General features: G+C 49.0%; 1 protein-coding gene across 1 annotated transcript; it reads right to left on the bottom strand.

Moving 5' to 3' along the window:
* Window positions 1-273: 273 nt before the first annotated feature.
* Window positions 274-20326, bottom strand: LOC135810519 (F-box/LRR-repeat protein 20-like). Its single transcript, XM_065324011.1, has 4 exons — window positions 20102-20326; window positions 5671-6135; window positions 1962-2121; window positions 274-308 (listed from the first exon to the last, which is right to left on the bottom strand). The coding sequence occupies exons 1-4, from the start codon at window positions 20192-20194 to the stop codon at window positions 274-276; spliced, it is 753 nt and encodes a 250-aa protein (XP_065180083.1). The 5' UTR covers window positions 20195-20326.
* Between the last annotated feature and the right edge of the window lie 1715 nt (window positions 20327-22041).

Below are 22041 nucleotides of genomic sequence, written 5' to 3'. Positions count from 1 at the left end.
GTAGGTAGAATAAAACTCCACAGGGGCGATACATTTGGAGAAGTATTCCATCATGGCGCTACCTACTAACATTACTTTACCTGTGAAAAAGAACTTAAGATCAGCATGCCCATCATCGAGTCTTTACATCAGTTGCCTGGTTTGCAAGCCCTGGCTATGATGCTCTGTCTAACCGCCTCACAAACCGGCAATCCCTTGACTACCACATCAGGTAGGTGGGAGCTGGGATGGCAGGACAGACCTAAACTGACTCAGTAGGAGTCACTGGCATCCTTATCTGGCCACAGCCAACTGCCACTCCACATCACCTGTGTACACAATGGACAATGCACACACAAAACTCTCAAGTGGATAGAAAGTTTATTAGTATGCACTGACATGGGCACAGCCATCATGGTCGGCGAGGAGGCATAACATGCCTGAACATTTCACTGAAGAAAATATTTTATACGAACATGGAAGTTATTCGTTCCTCCAAGACAACGGAGATGCGATCCGCATGCATCAACGCAATGTGGCAAGCACACAGACAGACAAACAGACACAGCACACACAGACACACACATGCACACACACACACATACAAACAGACACAAACACAGCCGAAGACACACAAACACGAACACACGCACACACACACACACACACACTCAAAACACTAGCATTCAAATCGTATCTGGTCAGCATGGTTGGATATTGGTATGTTGATAGGGGTGAAAAGAAGGTCTCAAATTACCATTCGAACCTTCTTTATTAAAACGAACGAAGGTGTCGAAGGATTCTTTTTTTAATTAACATGATCACGGAAATGCTCGGAAATCTTAAAAATAAAAGGGGCAAAAAATCAGAACCCAATGCTTATGTTGTATGTGCAATTCTTTCTGAATCTGGTGGTATCAATGTATATCCATTCCAGGTAAAAGAATACTTTGGCCCAGCACACAACTATAGATAGAGGCAAGGTTTTAACATACTCTTGATAGAGGCCATACCTAATACCTGTTTGTGAGTCAATTGTCCATATTTCTGACAATTTAGATCAGTGTACTTTGGATCATGTACAGACGTGTTAGCCTTCGCCTTTTGGACACAAAGCGACAAGAGATCACTGCTCTAGTGTACAGCCAGTTGCTTGAACAATACCAAAATGGACGGAAAGAGCCATGTTGCGTAGTAAATATCAGATGCCCAAATTCATCAAAAATTGTCAAATCTGGATATGTACTTTTCGCTTATCTGCTCGCATCCAGCGACTGCATTGGTGATGGAGAGGAGAGTGAATAGTCACTGGGTGAGGAACTTCACCTGCCTCGATGATTTCAGGCCATCGCTGTGCTCCCTCTCGCTGCTGCTGGGAGAGTGAATACTGCAATGGCTTCAGCGATGGAAACTTTTATTATCGATTCAAATTATGAGACTACACTCGTATGTATCGCTGCTACAACTTTCTCCAGACACCATCACAGCTAGTAGTAGTAGATATCGACGGCAGCTACAGCAAGCTATATTCCTGGTACAAGCAGCATTACTGAGCGAAGACAGGATCGAAATCGCAAAACTACTCTCCTACTAGTATCGCAGAGCGCCAAGCACTCTGGAGGAATACAATCAAAAAAAGTCATCTATGAGTACACCATGGTAGATCCACAACACACTACAGCAAAACGGGAACACGCTGAGTGCTGGTGACTGGAACAGGGCCAGTTCGTACGGACTTGTGACTTGTCACTTCTTCAGTTCCGGTGCGCACGCGGACCGTGCCCCTACTTGTACAGCATGGACAGTGCTAGTGCATGCAGCACATCGCACAAAATCAATGCATGCATGCATGCACTAAACCCGTGTCGACCTTCGTTCGAATCGAAAACGAAGGTCCTTCGAACCTTCGACTACTTCGTTTCACCCCTATATGTTGATGTGCTACATTCTACTCTTCACCACCCTCGTGACTTTGGCCTCACCACCCTCGGTGACCTTGTCAAACTTGAAGTGCCTAACGTTCAGGGATTGGAATGTCGCACGTGCTATTGTCATCAGATGCTCAACATCCACATGATCACAGAATCTCAAGTCCAGAAGTTGTAAGTTACGACCGTACACTGTTGAGCGACGTACGTAGTACTGCAGTACACCAAACATGCAGAAAACATACAATACCGGTACAAACACACACATACATACATACACACACACAAACACACACACACACACAAACACACACACACAAACACACATACATACACACACACACACACACACACACACACACACACACACACACACACACACACACACACACACACACACACACACACACACACACATACAGACTCAGACATGCCCATCGCGGAAGCGATGATAGCGAACAGCCATGTTAGACACAGCAACTTGTGCTGGGATTACACCATTCAACAGCTTGCAAGGCTGATGAATTGACTGCCACTAATTTTAGCCTGGTATCCACCACATAGCTGTTTGAAGTGGCTTTTTCTGGCCAGTGAATCCCCCCCCCCCCACACACACACATACACACACATATATATACACACACACACACACACACACACACACACACACACACAAAGACACACGCATGCACACACAGACAGACACACACACACACACACACACACACACACACACACACACACACACACACACACACACACACACACACACAAAGACACACACACACACCTGTCCTGTCCTGTTCTGTAGAGTCACTGCCGCAAAAGGGTCACGTGATCCCATCACTGGGAAGCCTGAGAGGAGAGAGAGAGAGAGGACACGACGCTCGATGACGCTCCAGGTGCACGGGTAGTCTCATCCGTTTGCCGCATATGCACACGTGCTGGAAGGCTGAGCGCTCCTCTGCTGTTGGTCTATGCGCCACCCTTGAACAGCGATGCCTGCCCCGTCCCCGAACACTGCGAAAGCAGCGACCACACCTGTCACAATGCGCGGCACAACATCCCTCCGCCGGTGCCGACGTTCCGGTAGCTCCAGGTGGCACTGTGGCATCCACCGTTGAGGCACACACATGCCGGACCAAGCCACCGCGGCTTCTCAGCCACCGCCCACACCGCCCACACTGAGGCTCAGGCGCATTGTCAGGCTCTTGGTAGGTGCTGCGTCACTCCGCGCGGGACTCACATGCAACATCATACCATGATGCCTCCACGCCACGGGCACGTAGATCCCGGACAGCACAGTCCTACCATCTGCGGCGTGGGCCATGTGCTAAACGACGCTGCAAGAAGGAGCCAAACAGTACCTGTTTCGGGATGCGGTTGTCCGGCATCCGCGCCACATGCCCCAACCACTCCAACCGCCGATGTGCAATCTTGTCTTTAATCGTCTCGGAGTCTCCCCAGCGCACCAGCAGGTCTTCGTTGGTGATGTGTTCGTCCCACATCCAGCTTCGAGAGACCCCGGGGATGGATCGGATGCACCTCATGCTGAAGGTTGAGAGCTTCTGCAAGTCATGTTGAAGGGGCGTCCAGCACTCAGAGCCATACAACAGCAGGGACAGAACGCAAGCATTGAATACGCACCGCTTGGTGTGCATCAACAGATGTGGATTGGAGAATACAGACCTCCGAAGAGCACCGCAGGCCCTGGAGGCTTGGGCAATCCTTGCGGCGATGTCCCGGGACGAACGGCAACCGCTGTCCACTACAGACCCGAGGTATTTGAAATGCGGTACGCATTCCACCTCCGCTTGACCAAGTTAGAGGGGAGCGCGGTCAGTAGGCGTGATGTCGGGGCCAACAACTACAAACTGAGTCTTCGTTGCACTGATGGTCAAGCCGAATCCCGACGCCACCTCGTGAATACAGCACAATGCTGTGCCCGCTCCAGACCGAGTCGTAGCGAATAGACAAGAGTCGCTAGCAAACTGGGAATCTGTTAGGCAATGGTGTTGGTCGTCACGGCGGGGTTAACGGTATAGATCGCTGCTGTATGCTGAGCGGAGCTCGAAGCCAACCCTGTCAACTCTCCTGACGCGGTGTTGCCACTGGGTCATCACGGCCCACATAAAGATATTAAAAAAGACCGGCGCCATAGAGCACCCCTGGCGAAGACCATTACCAATGCTGAACGGGATTATGTTGTTGAACTGCACCGATGCTGACATGGGGTCGTGGAACGACCGGATGGTGTTGATAAGCTTTTCTGGTACTCCCGCACAGCCGAGGACCTGCCACAGACACCCCCTGGGCACTGAATCATAGGCCTTCTTCAGGTCGATAAACACAAAATATCCCTCACACACACACATGGATAGAAAAAATACAAGCAACAACACACACACCAGTACATCTCCATAGACACACACACACACCAATACATCTTCATATACACATGCACACCGACACACAGAAACACACACACACGTAACCGCACCTTTCATACAAGCTAGGGCAGGTGCCTTAAGGGATGGATGGAGATGGGGTGCAGGTGGGTGGCTGGCTAGCTCTCTTCAAAAATATTGCATTCTGCCTAATATGTTATGGGCTCTCTCCCCCTACTCCCCTCTTCTCTCTCTTCTCTTTTCTCCCTCTTGTCTCTCTTTTGATTGACGAGTGTCTTCTTCAGGATGGTGATTATCATTATTAATAATTATCAGTCCGAAGAAAAAGGCACTTGTAGGAAGGCATCAATCAGTCTAGTCTCCTGTTGGTCTTCATATCCTCCGTTCTCTGTCTGGCAGGCTGGCTGCCAGACAGACAGACAGCCTGGCTGTTTGTCTGTCTGATTGTCTGTCTGACTGTGCCTCTGTCTGTCTGTCTCCGGTCTGTCTGTCTGTCTCTCTCCCTGACTCTCTCTCTCTTTCTCTCTCTGTCTCTCTGTATCACTCTCTCTGTTTACCTCTCTGTCTCTCTCTCTGTCTCCCTGTCTCTCTCTCTCTCTCTCTCTCTCTCTCTCTCTCTCTCTCTCTCTCTCTCTCTCTCTCTCTCTCTCTCTCTCTCTCCCTGGCTCTCCCTCCTTCCCTGACTCTCCCTCTCTCTCCTGGACTCTCCCTCTCCCGGCTGAGGCTCTCCCTGATCGTTTCCCTGACGCTCCCTCTCTCTCCCTGACTCTCTCCCTGACTCTCCCTCTCTCTCTCCCTCTCTCCCTGACTCTCTGACTCTCTCCCTGACTCTGTCTCTGTCTCTCTGACTTTCCATGACTCTCCTTGACTCTCCCCCTCTGACTCTTTCCCTCTGACTCTCTCCCTCTGACTCTCTTCCTGTCTGTCTCTCTGTCCAGGGACGTCGGAAGGTAATTTTGTGTGGTACAGCCATCTGGAGTACAATTTACTCATGGTAAAGGGTGGCTGAGCCGAAAATTCTGGAAAATTAGAGCCCACATCAGTGCATGATTCACGGCATACTTGGGTCAAATAGTGGTACGGTCATTACCGTAGTGACCGTGCTGTGTGCGATGCCCCTGCTGTCTCTCTGTCTTTCTGACTCTCTGGCTCTCTGACTCTCTGACTCTCTGTCTCTCTCGCTCTTCTCTCTCTGACTCTCTCTCTCTCTCTCAGTCTCTCACTCTCACTCTCTCTCTCTCTCTCTCTCTCTCTCTCTCTCTCTCTTTTCTCTCTCTTCTCTCTCTCTTCTCCCACAATACTTGACAAGAGATGAGGTTGACATTGTTCTCAGTTCTTTCTAGAAGGATCCTTACCTGTTGGTTGTGTTTGACCAGTGCCATCATTTCAGAGTCCAGTACCGCTTCATCTTCAACACTGTCTGAAGTCTTGCATACGACCGCCAATGGCAAGAACGGATCGGATGTGAGCTGCTTCACACCTTTCACCTCCAGGATGCGTAGCATGGGACACAGGAGTAGTAATGATCGCACTGCAGCATTGCCGATATTGGTGTGCCAACTTAGATTCACTTTCTCCAGGAGTGGGCAAGACTGAGCCACACATTCCGCAACATGCTCATTAAGCAGGAGTGGGGAACCCTTGGGCAGTGACAGTTCGGTAAGCCTTGGAGGACAGCTATCCAGAAGGCTGTCAATGACTTCAGGTCCAATGTGATTATCTTTCAGCTGAAGAACTGTCAGGGATCTGCAGTGCCTCAAGATGAGACAAAGCACATCGTCTGAGATATTGCGTGTATTCACTAGCTGCAGTGTTTCCAGCTGCAGAAGAGACAAGACGTATGCAATAAGCAATGGGCGCGTTCGATTACACACATTTCGGTCGATTCCAGAATTAGTTAATGTTGATACACAGTTCGATTACACAAACTCCGTCGTTAGAATTGATGGTATTTGTTTCAGTCAACTCGTCAATCAGTTCACACCAGCCAACACGGTTCAATCCAGCAATGGGATTAATCAATACATGCAATAAGAATAAATACAAGGAAAACGGTTCTGGATAATAAATTAGGACACTATGGATCTGGCCACCATGCTCGGGCTCTCTCTCTCGATCTCCTCGACCTTGCGCCAGGATCCGTCAATATGTACAATCACTACAAGTATCACGTGCGACCTACGTCGCTGGTAGACTGCATGGTACTACCCAGCGCTAGGGATAGGGCATGCTAAGTATGTGGCGAATGCGTACAGAAGGAACACAGTGCAGGTAGGTCTAGGATGCTTCTAGCATATCAGCAGATTACTGAAAGCGCATCAATGACAGAGACAAAACATACATTACAACAAGAGTCATGCAACTATCAGCCATAGTTCAGTGGGACTACCACATTTCCTCCCTTCTTAGAAAAGACCAGCGGTCTACTGATAACGACTTGGCTTTCGAGTCGTACGCTGCGGACGGCCAGCAGCTGGCGGAACAGTACTAGGTGTTGCGGCCGTTGGACTGCCGGGAGCTGATGGAACTGTGGAATCTAGCGGAGTAGCTGTTGCTACTACCTCCGTCGGATCCACTTGCAGACGGTCAAGATGACGGCGGAAAGTCACTCCCTCTTCGGTCGTAATGACTGCATCATGTGGTGTTGCTGTGACGATGGTAGCTTTGTCAGTTGAGCCAGAGGGTTGCTTGACGAACACTGCTTGTCCAGGCACCAAGGTGCGGGATTTTGCTTGGTGAGCTGCGTCGAAAGTCACCTTGGATGCTGCCTTGTGCTGAGCATCGCGTTCACGCACTTCCTTGTCTATCTCTTCGTCATCGTCGGCAGTAGCCATGTTATCTACTGGCTGAAGCTGCCTGAGTGGAGTACGATAACCTCCTCGTAGTAGGAGATCTCCCGGCGGTTTGCCGGTAGTGGTGTTGATAGCTGATCGAACAGCTTTGAGCGCCACACGAAGAGCGTCGTCTGCTCGTGGCATGCCGGATTTCCGCATATGTTGCTTCAAGGTCCGGTGGAGACGCTCAACAGGGTTCTGACGTGGTGTGTAATGCACAGTGCGTTCGTGGCTGATGCCCCACGATTCAAGCTGGTTACGGAACTCGTCGCTGCAGAACTGTGCACCGTTGTCGGAGATGACGTGCCGTGGCATGCCGAACAGCGTGAAGATCTGTTCCAGCGCCTTGATGATGTCCCTGGTCTTCTCAGCTGGTAAGCGGACAACTGCTGGATACCGACTGTACAAGTCCAGAAGGGTGAAGAAGGCGCTTTGCTGGTAATAAAACACATCAATAGCGACTATGTGCCAGGCATGTGGAGGTAGGTCGCGTGGTTTCAGCGGTACTGGTCGTATAGCTGCTTCTGTCGCACATGGTGTACAGCTGGCTAGGAAATGTCGAGTTGCCGTGTTCCAACCGGGCCACCACACAGTCTCCTTGAGTTGAGCCAGTGTCCTGTCTCGACCAAGGTGTCCCTCGTGAGCCAGGTTCAGTACGTGTTGAGCTGCCGATGCTGGAATCACCACTCTTTCCCCTCTCAGAATGAGAAAGTCCGACGAGTTCGGAAAGGGCCACACGCTGAGTTCCGGACTAAGGGCTTGGTACGGTGCGAGCTCTGTCGCCGACGGCCATTTACCCGATCGCAGCGCATCTCGCACTGAGCACGGAGTGGAGTCGCGCGCTGTTTCTCTGGCAATCAACTGGCGATGTGCTGAAACACCGTCTGCCACGGTGACAGCATGGACGAGAAGGAAACTCGGGTCAGCATCCTCAGCCGGCAGCCTGGACAATGCGTCAGCAATGTGATTCAACTTGCCGGGGCGATATTGCACGGTTAAGGTCAAGTCTTGCACTTTCAACACCAGGCGCTGTACTCGGAGACTAGCTGAGGCCAGCTTGTACGACGGCATAAATACGTGAACCAGTGGCTTGTGGTCAGTGATAATGGTCACAGGCATGCCGGTGATGAAGCTGCGGAAACGATTAGAGCCCCACGCGACCGCCAGTGCCTCTCGCTCGATGGTTGCATAGCGTGACTCTGCATCTGACAACTTTCTGCCTGCGTAATAGACAGGTCGCCACTCTTGACCATCTGTTTGCGACTGCTGTAGGAGTACTGCTCCAAGGCCATGGCCAGACGCGTCAACTTCGATGCGGGTCGGCAGCGTTGGATCAAATAGCGCCAGAATAGGTGCACTAGTAATCAGACTGCGTATCTTCTCAGCTGCGGTGTGGCAAGCTGCTGTCCAATTCCACTTGCCAGACAATAGTGCTGTCATCGGAGCGACAACCGAGGCAATGTTAGGAATAAACTTTGCCACGTAGGTTGCTAAGCCCAGAAATGCTCGGAGTTCGGCCACATTGGTGGGATCCGACTGGACAGGAGACTGCACTCTTGAACATTATCCTTTCATGTTGTCACATGTTGCACGTTGATACTGGATTGTAGTTACGAATTGTGTACAGAACTGTCACATGCTGCAAGGGCAGTATTGTCAAGACATGCTAGGTCGCTTGCAATATTGGTGCGTTGCGTATTACTGCTATGTATTTCGCGAGTGTAATATTTATTTGTTAGTCTGTTAGAATTACATCACGAGTGCATGTCTGTTACGTCTACGTCGAGACACATTTTACGATACAGTAATTGCTATGCGTGTTCGTACCACGCCATGTTCACGAGCGGAATATCTTGTGAATTGTTCTAATGTATTATATAAGTAGACTTGTTGACACACTAATTGGTTGCAATGTACATGTACTTACTAGTATTTGATCCGTTGCATTATCGCCATCCGCGGCAACTCCGCTACGATCTACTTGGCGAAACTTACTCTCGCTGACAGGGTGTGCTGTCACCCTGTCGCTGGGTGCAAGCACCCCTTGACAGACACTGTTTTCACCTCCGTAACCAACAATTCTTTATTCTTTCACTCCAGCACATTGCAAGTCATTATTAGTTTCTGCTTGTTCTGCATTTCAAATTATTGCTTTTCTTTTCGTTGCATGCACTCGTACTCGTCCGCGCTGCACGCGGACTTTGGCAGTCGCCATATTTAGTATCTCTATGGCTACGATGATCATGCATTTTCTGTACGCTGCATTTTCTCTCTATGCCACGTCGTTGTGTGCATGCATGCAGCGCAAGCCAAATGCACGCACGCTGCACGTTTTGCCCAGGACAGCGATTTGGCGATCGTTGTTCGGTGTGTTCTTTGGTGTTCTTGTTGAAAACGAGTGGTAATGTCGATTAAAGGAGTTTCTGGGTTTTTGTGGTCTGCCTGACTATGGTTAGTTGCGGGACCAAGTCGCACCGCAACACCGACATCTGACTGAGTGACTCAACCTTCGATGGACCTGGCGAAATGCCCTTCGCCGAGACGTGATGTCCCAGAAACTCCAGCTCTGAGACCTGGAAGACGCACTTCTTGTCATTCAGGGTGACATTGTACTCCTTGAGAGCCGTCAGGACTGCTGCCTTGCGTCGATCATGCTCTTCCAATGATGGAGCATAAATCAGAATGTCGTCTAGGTAGATGACTACCCCTTCACATCCTGCCAGAATTTGCTCCATCTTACGTTGAAATATTTCAGGGCCGCTGGACACGCCGAACGGTAGACGACAGAAACGGAAGTACCCCAAGGGTGAGGCGACCACGAAGGCATGACGACATTCAGGTGAGATCTCGAGCTGAGAATACCCGGACTTCAGGTCAAGCTTCGAGAACATCTGTGCGCCCGACAGTCGAGATAGAAGCTCATCAGCTGTTGGGAGTTGCACACCCGGTCGCCTTACCGCTGCGTTGACTTGTCGTAAATCTACGCACCAGCGCATGGTTTTGTCGGGTTTCGGTGTGGCTACCAGTGGCGAAACAAAGTCCGGAGCCGTTACTTCCTCCACCATCTCGACCACTCCTTGTTCTAGCCATGCATCTAGTTGTTGGCGTAGCGAGGTGAGCAGTGCCGGTGTTACCCGTTGAGATGACTGTTGAGACGGAGGGCGATCCGGATCGAGAGCGATTGTAATCGGGCCGCGCATAGCAGGGAGTGACGCTAGGCCCTCGGCACAGGCTGGGATTTCAACTGCTGAAATCGGCAATGCCAGAAGACCTAAACGGATGGAGGCCTGCTCTCCCAGTAATGCTGGCACAGTGCAGTGTGCGTCATCGACTACAAAGATAGTCTCAGTCGTTTCGCGGCCCTGATAGCTCAGGTTACCCTCAAACACGCCCACAGCTGTTATGCGTTGCGTCCCCACTGGCTGGAGTGGGCATGGCGGCGGTAACAGGACGTACCCCGATGGGAGTAATGACTTAGTGATGATGGAAACCATGCTGGCAGAGTCCACTCTTAGCGACAAGGTGTGTCGGCAGTCCAATGCTACCTGCCTCAGAGGTAGAGTGAAACCGGTCTTCCCTGCCTGTACCCAGGGCCTGCTGGAGAGCCGGGTCAGCCGGGTCACGCGCCCGGCTGGGGAACTGGACGACCTGGCTGAACAGATAACGCCGGGTCCGGTGTGACCCGGCTGAAAAAAGTCTCAAACTGACAATGGATTGCTAAAATACCGGTATTTTACGACTCGCGGACCCCATCTGTTGCAAATCTAGCGCAACCGTACACACTACAGTCTACAAGCGACAGAAACTCGGCTTGGGTCAACTGGGGTCAACTGGTTCGAGCGCGATCTGGCCAGCGGCGAGTGGCCCTTTCCCAAAGGTGCTCGCCCTTTTTGGCTCTTTTTGGAAAAGCCAGTTTCTTTCGCCCTTTATTGCGTTTTTTGGTGATCATCGCCCTTTTTGAGCTTTTTAGCTGAAAAAGTGCTAAAATCTGTTTGCTCATGCATGCGTTTCCAAGTGCTCGATGCGACGATGGGCCTTGGCACGCCCCTTTTGGGGGGGGGGGGACAACAAGTGTTAGTTGGTGAAGCTTGTACACAATGCTGTAAAAAGTAGGTTTTTTGAACTAACTTCCTGTTTTGCATTTCGTGAACCCATAAATAGAAGAGTGCGTATTCAGTTCTCAACTTGGGTTCATATCTGAACATGTATCATGGCTATGCTTCACTGAAAAAAGAGCACTTTTTGACTGTTTTCGCTGAAAAAAGAGCACTTTTTGCCTGTTTTCACTGAAAAAAAGAACGCTTTTTCAGCATATTTTGAGGGATGCGAAGAGCACTAAATAAAAGAGCACCTTTGGGAAAGGGCTAGCGGCGAGCAGGAAGTCAGGACATTGAAAGTCGATGGGTCAGGCAGTCAAAGCGTAACTTTGGCTATAGCTTTTGACACAGTTGCAAGTAAGTTTTGAGCAGGCTTTTTGGTTGTTTTTCTGCCGGATGATCTGACCCGGCTTGACCCGGCTGGCCTGCATGCGCCAGGTGCACTCTGACCGGGCTGTGTTGAATGTCTAGAGCAGGCCCTGTGTACCCCGAATGTTTCATAGGCCTCTGGTGGCTGGGCGGACTGTACTGCTGGTGATGCTGCACCAGTTCGGAGTGACGAAACGGCTGGTGCTGATCGGTTGTGTTGCCTGGATGACGTGCTCTGCGACTGGGTCTGGGCACTGCGGTCCACTCGACCAGATCCGGCACGGCACACCGATGCAAAATGTCCCTTACGCCCACACTGGGCACAGAACATACGCGCTGCTGGGCAGTTCGGCTTGCCTGGAGCGTGCGTCTCTCCACAATATCCACAGCCTGATGCTGGCAATGGTGCATGTCCAGGTTGACGCGTAGCTGCATAGCTGACCTCTGGCACTGGTGCTTCTTTGGCACCCTCTTCAGCCAATACCACTGCCTGCGCCTTGGCTGCGGCGGAGCTCAAGTCCTGCGCATCGTGCTCCAAGACACTCTTTCGGGCACTGGCAGAGCTGAGCCCCCGTGCAAACAGGTGGACTCCCACAACTCCCAGTAGTTCCTCGGCAGTACGAGTGCTGGTCAGGTTGCAAACCCTCATGTCTTTTTGCACCCGCAGCCGAAAGGCCTGTACAGTCTCCCCAGGACGTTGCTCGACTGCAAACAATTCCGCCAAACGGGACGCTGCGCTCTGTTTCGAGCCGAAATATTCTTGGAACAATTTGATAAGATCGTTGTAGGGATTAGTTGCAGTAGTTAGCACTGTCGGGTAGCTCTGCCATAAGTAGTGACTTGCTGGCTCGCCTAAATTGGCAGCTGCTGCCAAATACTGCTTCGACTGATCCTTCACTTCGTGGAGTGCAAAGCCAATCTCCAACTGACTACGCCAAGTAAGGAAATGATCGTTTCCCAGCTCATGGTCCAGGTCAAGGCGGACGCCGACTTTTACTTTTTCTGCCATTTCCCACGTGCGTGGTGAAAACTACAAACTTCAACGAGTGACTTATTAAGAAAAGAATCCTGTTCACTGCGCCAATGTTTCAGTCAACTCGTCAATCAGTTCACACCAGCCAACACGGTTCAATCCAGCAATGGGATTAATCAATACATGCAATAAGAATAAATATAAGGAAAACGGTTCTGGATAATAAATTAGGACACTATGGATCTGGCCACCATGCTCGGGCTCTCTCTCTCGATCTCCTCGACCTTGCGCCAGGATCCGTCAATATGTACAATCACTACAAGTATCACGTGCGACCTACGTCGCTGGTAGACTGCATGGTACTACCCAGCGCTAGGGATAGGGCATGCCAAGTATGTGGCGAATGCGTACAGAAGGAACACAGTGCAGGTAGGTCTAGGATGCTTCTAGCATATCAGCAGATTACTGAAAGCGCATCAATGACAGAGACAAAACATACATTACAACAAGAGTCATGCAACTATCAGCCATAGTTCAGTGGGACTACCACAGTATTCAATTCCGTCAATTCTGGAGAGAGGGCAGAATTTCTCTAATTCTGACGCCAGGATTGCACACTCGGCATGTGACCGGTCATGACTCATGGCCATGACCGGTCATGACTCAGGCTGCGTTTACACGTCACCGCACGGCTAGTTTTCCGTTTTCAGTCCCGCATTCTTTTTTTCGTTTCGTGCGTTTACACGATCAAAGCTGGTCCGAGCTTGTCTTCGTTTGTGTCGTGTTCACGCGTCTACACGGGAGCAAAGGATCCGCCAAAGTTCGTCATGTGCCAAGTGTTGCCGTGGAAACACCAATCACACTCAAGTAATAGTTGCCACAAGACAACACTCGTGACATGACTAAAATTGTAGAAACAATTTTTTGGTTGTCGGATCCGTGTTAACGGCCAAAAACGAAACTAATGTGACGGGAAACGAGGCCAGCACACCGTTTCGACTGTTCACACACCCATTTTTTAATATCCGGCAGAAGAATCCGTTTTCAAATTCTTCCACCTTGGCCAGCTTTTTGGTTTTCTTCCATTTTGGCGTACGACTTTTACACTTTGCTCCGTTCCGTGTAAATGAACCATGCATCCGAAAGGATTTTGTTGCGTTTCACCCCTAACGTTGTCGTGTAAACGCAGCCTCTAGCACGCGAAGAGCCTCCCTGGCCGGCCTGGTGCGGAAACAGGGCTACAACTGCATGTAATTGCTATTTTTGTCTTCCCAAAAAGCTACTTGCCGCAGTTCAGTTTTCTCTCGGAGCTGAGTATAATTATTACCAGATCATTTCAGTGGGTGATCCTTTCACACACATATTCAGCTTTATCGAAGCCCAATATGGTTGCCGACATGGAGCCTTCACCGGGACGGACCGGTACGCGATGTTGGGTCCACGTGTGCGCGAGGCTGTACAAGATCTCCTTTTACGACCAATTTCGTTTGTGACATGACATGAATATAATGCGTTGTAAATTCCAGTCGTTCGTTTACATGGCCGCAATCCGTACTTTTGGTCATTCGAGAATTATAGAACCCAGATCCAGAATTGTGTAAACGCCATGGTAATCGAAAGCGCCCAATGAGAGAGAGAGAGAGAGAGAGAGAGAGAGAGAGAGAGAGAGAGAAAGAGAGAGAGAAAGATAGAGAGAAAGATAGAGAGAGAGAGAGTGTGTGTGTGTGTAGTATGCGACCGAGTGACAAGGCAAAACTGGTTCAGTCTCTCCGACTCAAAACACAAGTAGCATCCTCAGGGAAAATATTGCACGAAAAGACAAACGTAGGTAGCACAGAACTTATAGTATATTGAAAGACTCAAATGAAGGTAAGACGACAGAAACAACGGAAGCAAAGACTCTGCAACAACTGAACTGGGCAACTGACACACGGATCTATATACGGTACGAGATTGCCAGTTACAGCTCCGAGCGCTAGCTAGCGATCTCTAAATGAAAGCAAGGGATCTGATGGTGCCAGCAAAGCATAGTGCAATACATAGTAATACATAGTGATTTGTGTAGGGGAAAGTCCGTCTACTACAGAGAGAGAGAGAGAGAGAGAGAGAGAGAGAGAGAGAGAGAGAGAGAGAGAGAGAGAGAGAGAGAGAGAGAGAGAGAGAGAGAGAGAGAGAGAGAGAGAGAGAGCCTCGGAGAGAGAGAGAGCCTCGGAGAGAGAGAGAGAGAGAGAGAGAGAGAGAGAGAGAGAGAGAGAGAGAGAGAGAGAGAGGGAGAGAGAGAGAGAGAGAAAGTTACATTTATAAAGACAGGTAAGTCTAACAAATGAGGACTGAGACCTCTACAACAGGGTTTTTACGCCTGAAAGCAGGTGCATGATTTAACAAGCAGGTTGTCGGTCTAGATTTTATGCGCAGATGGAGAAAAAAATGCGCAGAATTTTTGTAATGAGATGAAAAGCAGAAATAATAAGAAAAGATGAAATCAGTGAAAGCCTGCTCACAACCCCGCCCAGCCTTGCGAACTGGGTATGGTTGATTAAGAACCCGGTTCAACGCTCGAGCAAGCGCTCTCCACTCAAGGTGTTCACAGCAACTGATAGGAACTCATATGGGGAAATTAAAGAAAAGAAATAATAAGATAAAGAGAATAAATTTCAACGCACCTCAATAAACGGAGCCCCACATACAGTACCTCAGAAAAGTGGATCTTCCGACCAGTGTTTTTGTTGACGTCGCAACCAGATGATGTAGCTGCTTCGCAGAGACGTCTTACTGCACAAATTACAAATATATTTTATTCTTCGATTAGAAAACCCAAGCGCTTTCAGAGCCCTCCGAAGAGAGTCCGGGATGAAACCACGCACACCTACCTCAACCGAAAAAGAAACGACCTGCCACTCGTTTGCTCGGCATTGATCGGCCAGATCCGCATACCGCCTGTCCTTCCGCGAGTTACTGACACTGAATCTGTTCTCAGCACAAACTGTCAACGCCATCCAGAATACAATCCTACGACTCGTAGAGTACAGAACTATATCTGGTCTTAGGGTGGTAAGTGCAACACAGCTAGGGAAAGAAATCTTTGCACTAACTGAGTCGACAAGAAGGTTCCAGTCTGAGGCCGCTGACAGGAGATCAGTCGTAACCAACTTTCGTCTGGGCTGAACGCGAACTGGCTTCTCTCCTGCCTTGCAAAACGAGATGAAGTCAAGCTCATTTGAATTTTCGGTTTGTACGGTGTTTGCAGCAGTGCGGATTCAAATCTCCTCACGCATGTTCCTGACGATGACCCCGAGTACGTTGTCGTGCCTCCAGGTGTAACGTCCCTGGTCCAGCGCTACGCGACAAGCGCCAAGCACGTGGCGCGTAGTACAGGCCCAGGCACGGCACAAACTACAGTACGGATCCACTACGGTGTTTCCCCAACGGCGTAGGTTCGTCGGAGAAGGTAGCACGTCGAGGGTTGATGCGAGAAGAAATTTCAAATCCTTACCAGTACCACCGTACAAAAGGGATTTCCACGAAAGATCCTGCCACATCACCGATGTCCACTCCAACCACTTGCTTTGCACCTGAAGAGTCTTCAGCCTCAAAATCTGCTCCTGCGCGTTGATCTCCTCAAATGTTTGAAGGAGATCCTTCCTCGGGGGTTTGGAATGCTGCTTCGGAGCACGAGCACCCAACCCTGCACGATGACTTGAAGATGACGGTGGACGGGGAGTCCCTGAACCTACTGATGCCTCTGCACACTCCAGCTCTATTGTCGCCGCATATCGCTTTGTCAGCTTCGCATCCTTACTCCGACGCAGAGTGTACAGCGCCCTCATGCGTGCGTCCCCACTCGATCGAAGAATGTGCCATTTGATGGACTGGCACTTTTTCCACACCGTAGGAAAGTAGTGGAGGCGTAAGCCAAAGCGTTTGCAACTGCCAATAAAAAGAATGGCAGAGTTTGCGCATCGAGGTAGGCCTGACCATTTCTTCAGAAACGGTAAACACATAAAGTGCAGTTCACGTACAAAACCTTGTGTGAGTTCAAGAACCTGGAAAGACCAAGAAAGCTTGGGCACTACAAGATGGTGGTAAAGCCATAGCTTGTGGTGGTCTTGAAGCCAAGAGCCATCTACTTTTTGCATGAGAGACACAGGGAGTTGACGGATGTCTTCCCGCTGGGTCTGCTCAGAGCAATCAGCATGCAGCCTTCGCCCCAGGAACTTGAACTCTGCAGTGTCAATGAAAGCAATCTTCCTCCCTGACATCGTCAGGCAGGGATCGTAAGGTTTGTACCGGCCATCTACAAGCTTTGCTGCAGTGCTTTTGCATTTGTGCGGCGCCGCCTGCATACATTGGGTCCACGAGAGAAAGTCCTCCGTGACCGCAATGAGTTTTTGACAACCTGCACTAGATTTGCTATAGAGGCCTAAGTCATCAGCAAAAGCTGTTTGGGACACTTGCAAAGGGGCAGATTTAAAATCATAGGAGAGGCAACTTAATTCAGGGGCTGCAAGTGAGTCCAGCAGAAGCTGGAAACAAATATTGAAAAGGACCGAGGACAAGGGGCACCCCTGGAAAACACCAATGTTGTAATTAAAGGTGGGAGTGTGTGGTTGTACGACGAAAGCGCAAAGACTGTCGTAGTAGGAAAAAATTAATTTTCTGAATTGCAAAGGAAGGCTGTAGTGGGTTAGAGCATACTGTATCAGATTGTGGCGCACTGAACCAAATGCATTCTTCAAATCTATCCACGCAATGCAAATTTGGCGTTTTGCCGTCTTTGCATCACGCATTGCCTCATAACAAAGTGATGACGTATGCTCTAAGCACCCAGCCTTTGCAGGCATAAATCCTTTCTGGTTGTCACCATCGAAGAACTTATTGCCTAGCATATGTTTCAAGAGGCGCTTTGCAACTAAGGTGAAAAAGATCTTCCCGGACGTGTTTGCTAGAGCAATCGGTCGGAATTTCGAAGGATCATCAGACACCTCCCCCTTGGCCAGGAGTGTGATACACGCTACCTGCCACTGCCTTGGAATGATCTTGCTCTCCCAAACCCGCCCAAAGATGGTGAAAAGAATGGATTGAAGGGAGGGACAAAGCTTCCAAACTATGTATGGTATCTTGTCAGGACCCGGTGCAGAGGTGTTGCGACACTTCTTCAAAACATTCTGAAATTCAGTCCATGTAGGGGTCCCCTCATCGACTGGGTGGGTGCAATCCCGGGGCTTCCCTGCACTGGGGCAGGATTCGTACGAAGTGGCACGATCCTGGTCTGCATATGTGTGTTGGAAGTACTCAAAGCAGGTAGTGTCAGAGAAAGTGGGTTTGACATGGTTGGTTGGTTGAAACAATTTCTTTCCGAAGGCATATGGGTACTTGAGAAAGGCATCCTGGTCCCTCTTGTTCCGGGATCGATCGTCGTACATCTTTTGTTGTTTCAAAAGACGCTTGATTTGTTTTCCAATTGAAAAATACTCATTTCTGAGCGCTGCAGGTACTTCGTCCGGGTTTTGATCTTACGAAATTGGCGCTTTAAATCACGCCTGTGAGCCCGGAGTTTTTCCACTGCACGGTTTTTATTTGCATTCTTGTGTTTTGGTGGAGGTGGTGGTGGTTTCTGGTCGAAAAACCAGTGAATGAAGTTCTCTAGTTTGTCCAGAGTCTCTTCGATGTTAGTGCTTTTGAGGTATGAGGTTGGGAAGTGTTGAGTGAGATGGATCTTCAACTGAGCATTTATTGTGTGCCATGCCTTGGTGTTTTTGGCTGACGGTAGCAGTAGGGACTGCCGGACTTCTACCTTGTCCATGTCCCGTTGATTCAGGACATGAAGTAAAGACTCATTATGACAGGGAGTGGATTCGTGCAGGATTGTTCGCAATTCATCTCCAGGAGTCATTGTCTGACCTACAGATGGGCTGAAGTGCATTGAATCAATCATGGAAGTCGTCCGACCATCCCCGCTACTGCCGTCTGCTTTGGCTGAGGTGGTTGAAAGTGTTTTGTAGACCGGGCAGGTCTGTAGATGTCGTGGCAAGTTTTGTTTCCATTTGAGTTTTCTCAAACAGTGTGGACATGTTGTTTCCCGGTCTGATGGTGTAATGGTTGGTGTACTTGCCTCTGAAGTCATTGGAGTCTCGTATGGTGGTGATGCAGAGACTGCTGACACAGCTCCAGCCTGCGATGCAGCCAATGTTTTGCATTTGTTAGTCCGCATATGTCGTGCAAGGTTATGTTATTGTTTGATGGTGGTGTGACATTTCGGACATGTATGATGTTCACCTGTGTCATGCCGTGTACTGGAGTGCTTCCGCTGGCTTGAGGTCAAACCCAACGGATCGTCATATGGCACAGCAGAATCGTCTAGGGACACAGCGTGTTCGTGTGGTGCATGCGTAGTGTCTAGGGCTTCATCCTCCTCCCCCTTTCGGAGCCCATGGGTGGCTTTTTTTCCTATTTGAACTTGAAGCAATTTAAAAGACTCAGGAGAGAGCTAATCTCAAAAGCCTGTGAAAACGCCGAGGCGTAATTTTTGGAACTGGAGTAAGTTACATTTATAAAGACAGGTAAGTCTAACAAATGAGGACTGAGACCTCTACAACAGGGTTTTACGCCTGAAAGCAGGTGCATGATTTAACAAGCAGGTTGTCAGTCTAGATTTTATGCGCAGATGGAGAAAAAAATGCGCAGAATTTTTGTAATGAGATGAAAAGCAGAAATCATAAGAAATAATAAGAAAAGATGAAATGAAAGCCTGCTCACAACCCCGCCCAGCCTTGCGAACTGGGTATGGTGGATTAAGAACCCGGTTCAACGCTCGAGCAAGCGCTCTCCACTCAAGGTGTTCACAGCAACTGATAGGAACTCATATGGGGAAATTAAAGAAAAGAAATAATAAGATAAAGAGAATAAATTTCAACGCACCTCAATAAACGGAGCCCCACATACAGTACCTCAGAAAAGTGGATCTTCCGACCAGTGTTTTTGTTGACGTCGCAACCAGATGATGTAGCTGCTTTGCAGAGACGTCTTACTGCACAAATTACAAATAAATTTTATTCTTCGATTAGAAAACCCAAGCGCTTTCAGAGCCCTCTGAAGAGAGTCCGGGATGAAACCACGCACACCTACCTCAACCGAAAAAAGAAACGACCTGGAGAGAGAGAGAGAGAGAGAGAGAGAGAGAGAGAGAGAGAGAGGGGGGGGGGGGGAGAGGGAGAGGGAGAGGGAGCGAGAGAGAGAGGGAGAGACAGAGAGAGAGAGAGAGAGGTCACAGACTGACGGACACACATACAGACACACAGACAGGCAGACAGGTAGACAGACAAACCACACATATACACACAAACACACACCCACACCCATTCACCCACCCGCGCATGCACACGCTCACTCACTCACTCACACACACACACACACACACACACACACACACACACACACACACACACACACACACATACACACACACACACACATGCATGCACACATACGCACGCACGCACACACTCTTGCTTACCGTTGGTGAAGCAATATGAATAATACCCGCAAACCTGTCTGCACTCAAATCATCGTCATGGCACTTGAATGAGAGCCAGGGCATCTGGCCCATGTGGAAGATTTGGGCAATGTCCACTTGTGGATTTAGAGGAGTGGCTATACGAACTAAATTCAAGTGTTGCAAATGGTGGTGCTCAGTGGAGAATTTGACGAGGTCATCAAGAGTTAGGTCTGTTGTTCGAGTCTGCGGAGCAAAATAGGTGAAAGCAATACTCAGCAAAGTGGCAAATCACCAGTAATGCACATCCACACCAATCTTCGCTGCAACTCTAGATAATCTACTTAAAATCAAACGCTCCCTTTAATATAACGTTAACACGCGTTGATTGCAGAATGTGCACTGCAGTACGACCAGCGAATGTTATGTGTGTAAAGGAGCGGCCGTGGGTGCGGGTTCAGGTTCCATTGACCAACACTATCCATTGATGTCCTTGGCGTTTGTGCCAATTTTCAATAATAAAAACGGTTGATATTCTGTGCAAGGATAGACTCGGACTAATAAATTAGTGGACATTATAGTGGAACTTGTAGTTCCTTGGTCCATTTCTTTACTGTAGGTTGGTATTTTACATAGATGTATCGGAGTGCACCAATAGGCGCAATATCACTAACTGTCTTGTTGCCACACTTAGCCAAAAAAGAAAAGCAGAGAAAATAAAGACGGCTCATCAAGTCTGCAAGAACGGACTCGGATGGAGAGCCTAGGATTAATTTATAGAAAATAAAAAGGACCAAGGAACTACAAGTTACGCTATAATGTCCACTACCACCACCAGTTACTAAACAATCAGCTCATGCGGTAACAAGTTGTGTGCAATGGTGCTTTGCCTTCTTGAATCGTGGTTTGACCGTATTGTGCAATGGTCTTGCCAGTATCGTTATCGACATGCATAAACATCCGCCAACGTCCTTCACAGCTGAGACTTTCAGCTTGTGATTATCTTGGTTGCGCTCACCTTCCCCTTCTTATGTGTTTTATATAACTTAACCTTCCAAGTTGGAAGGCTGTTGGAGTGCCGCGCATCCAAGATTCGCTAAAGCTTTTAGCCAGTTAGTTGAACGTCAGTAGCGTCGGTCAGTGTCGTGCAATGTTATCGCATGAGCTGATTGTTTAGTATTTTGTTGGTGTTAGCGGACATTATAGCGTAACTTGTAGTTCCTTTGTCCTTTCTATTTTCCTTAGAGAAAATAGAGCTGAGTAGTCTCTTCTGATGACTGTTGGTTGTCTGTCTTCATGACTAGCTGAGGTAGCAATTGACTAACAATCGCACACTCCAGCTCCGGCTGCTAAACTCACCATGCACATTGAGCAGTACCATATTTTCCGGGTGTGCTAGCCGCACTTTAATTAAGACGCGTAAAAAAGCTCAAAATCGCCCCTGGGGTTCGACTCCGGATGCTGGATATGAATCGACTAGCGCTGCAGCACTCCATGCAGATAATGCATGTATGGTGTCATTCAGCTACTTTTCGTGTACTGCAATTCATCATTATGCTAGTGCAAAGCTTCTACAAGTACATGGTGTCAGCTCTGAGTGAAGGGCAAACTAGGCAACCTTTGTAGAACATCAGTCGTGCTCCTCTACGTTTTAACAATCAGTAATGTCTTTTCTGGTCCGATAGTGTGCCTATACCACCTATGCATGGTCTGTTCATCTGGCCGACTCGGCCACGCATGAGAGTGTGTGCATGTACATGCGCGCGCGCAACACACACACCATGTATTCGGTGCGTATGGTGTACCAGTTGCGGGACAATGAAGATGGAATCATTATCATGATGTTACCTGTACATCTACAGTGTATGTTTGAGTGTAAAGTAAATTTTATTCCCGTAGCTATGCAGAAGACGTTACTTCAGTAACGTCTGGCGCTAGCCAGGGTCCACACAGCTTTAATT

The sequence above is a fragment of the Sycon ciliatum genome, chromosome 2 (assembly GCF_964019385.1).
Source record: "Sycon ciliatum chromosome 2, ocSycCili1.1, whole genome shotgun sequence".
NCBI classification, from domain to species: domain Eukaryota; kingdom Metazoa; phylum Porifera; class Calcarea; order Leucosolenida; family Sycettidae; genus Sycon; species Sycon ciliatum.
The sequence above is the reverse complement of the archived record's forward strand: the minus strand, read 5'-3'. Positions and strand labels throughout refer to the sequence as shown.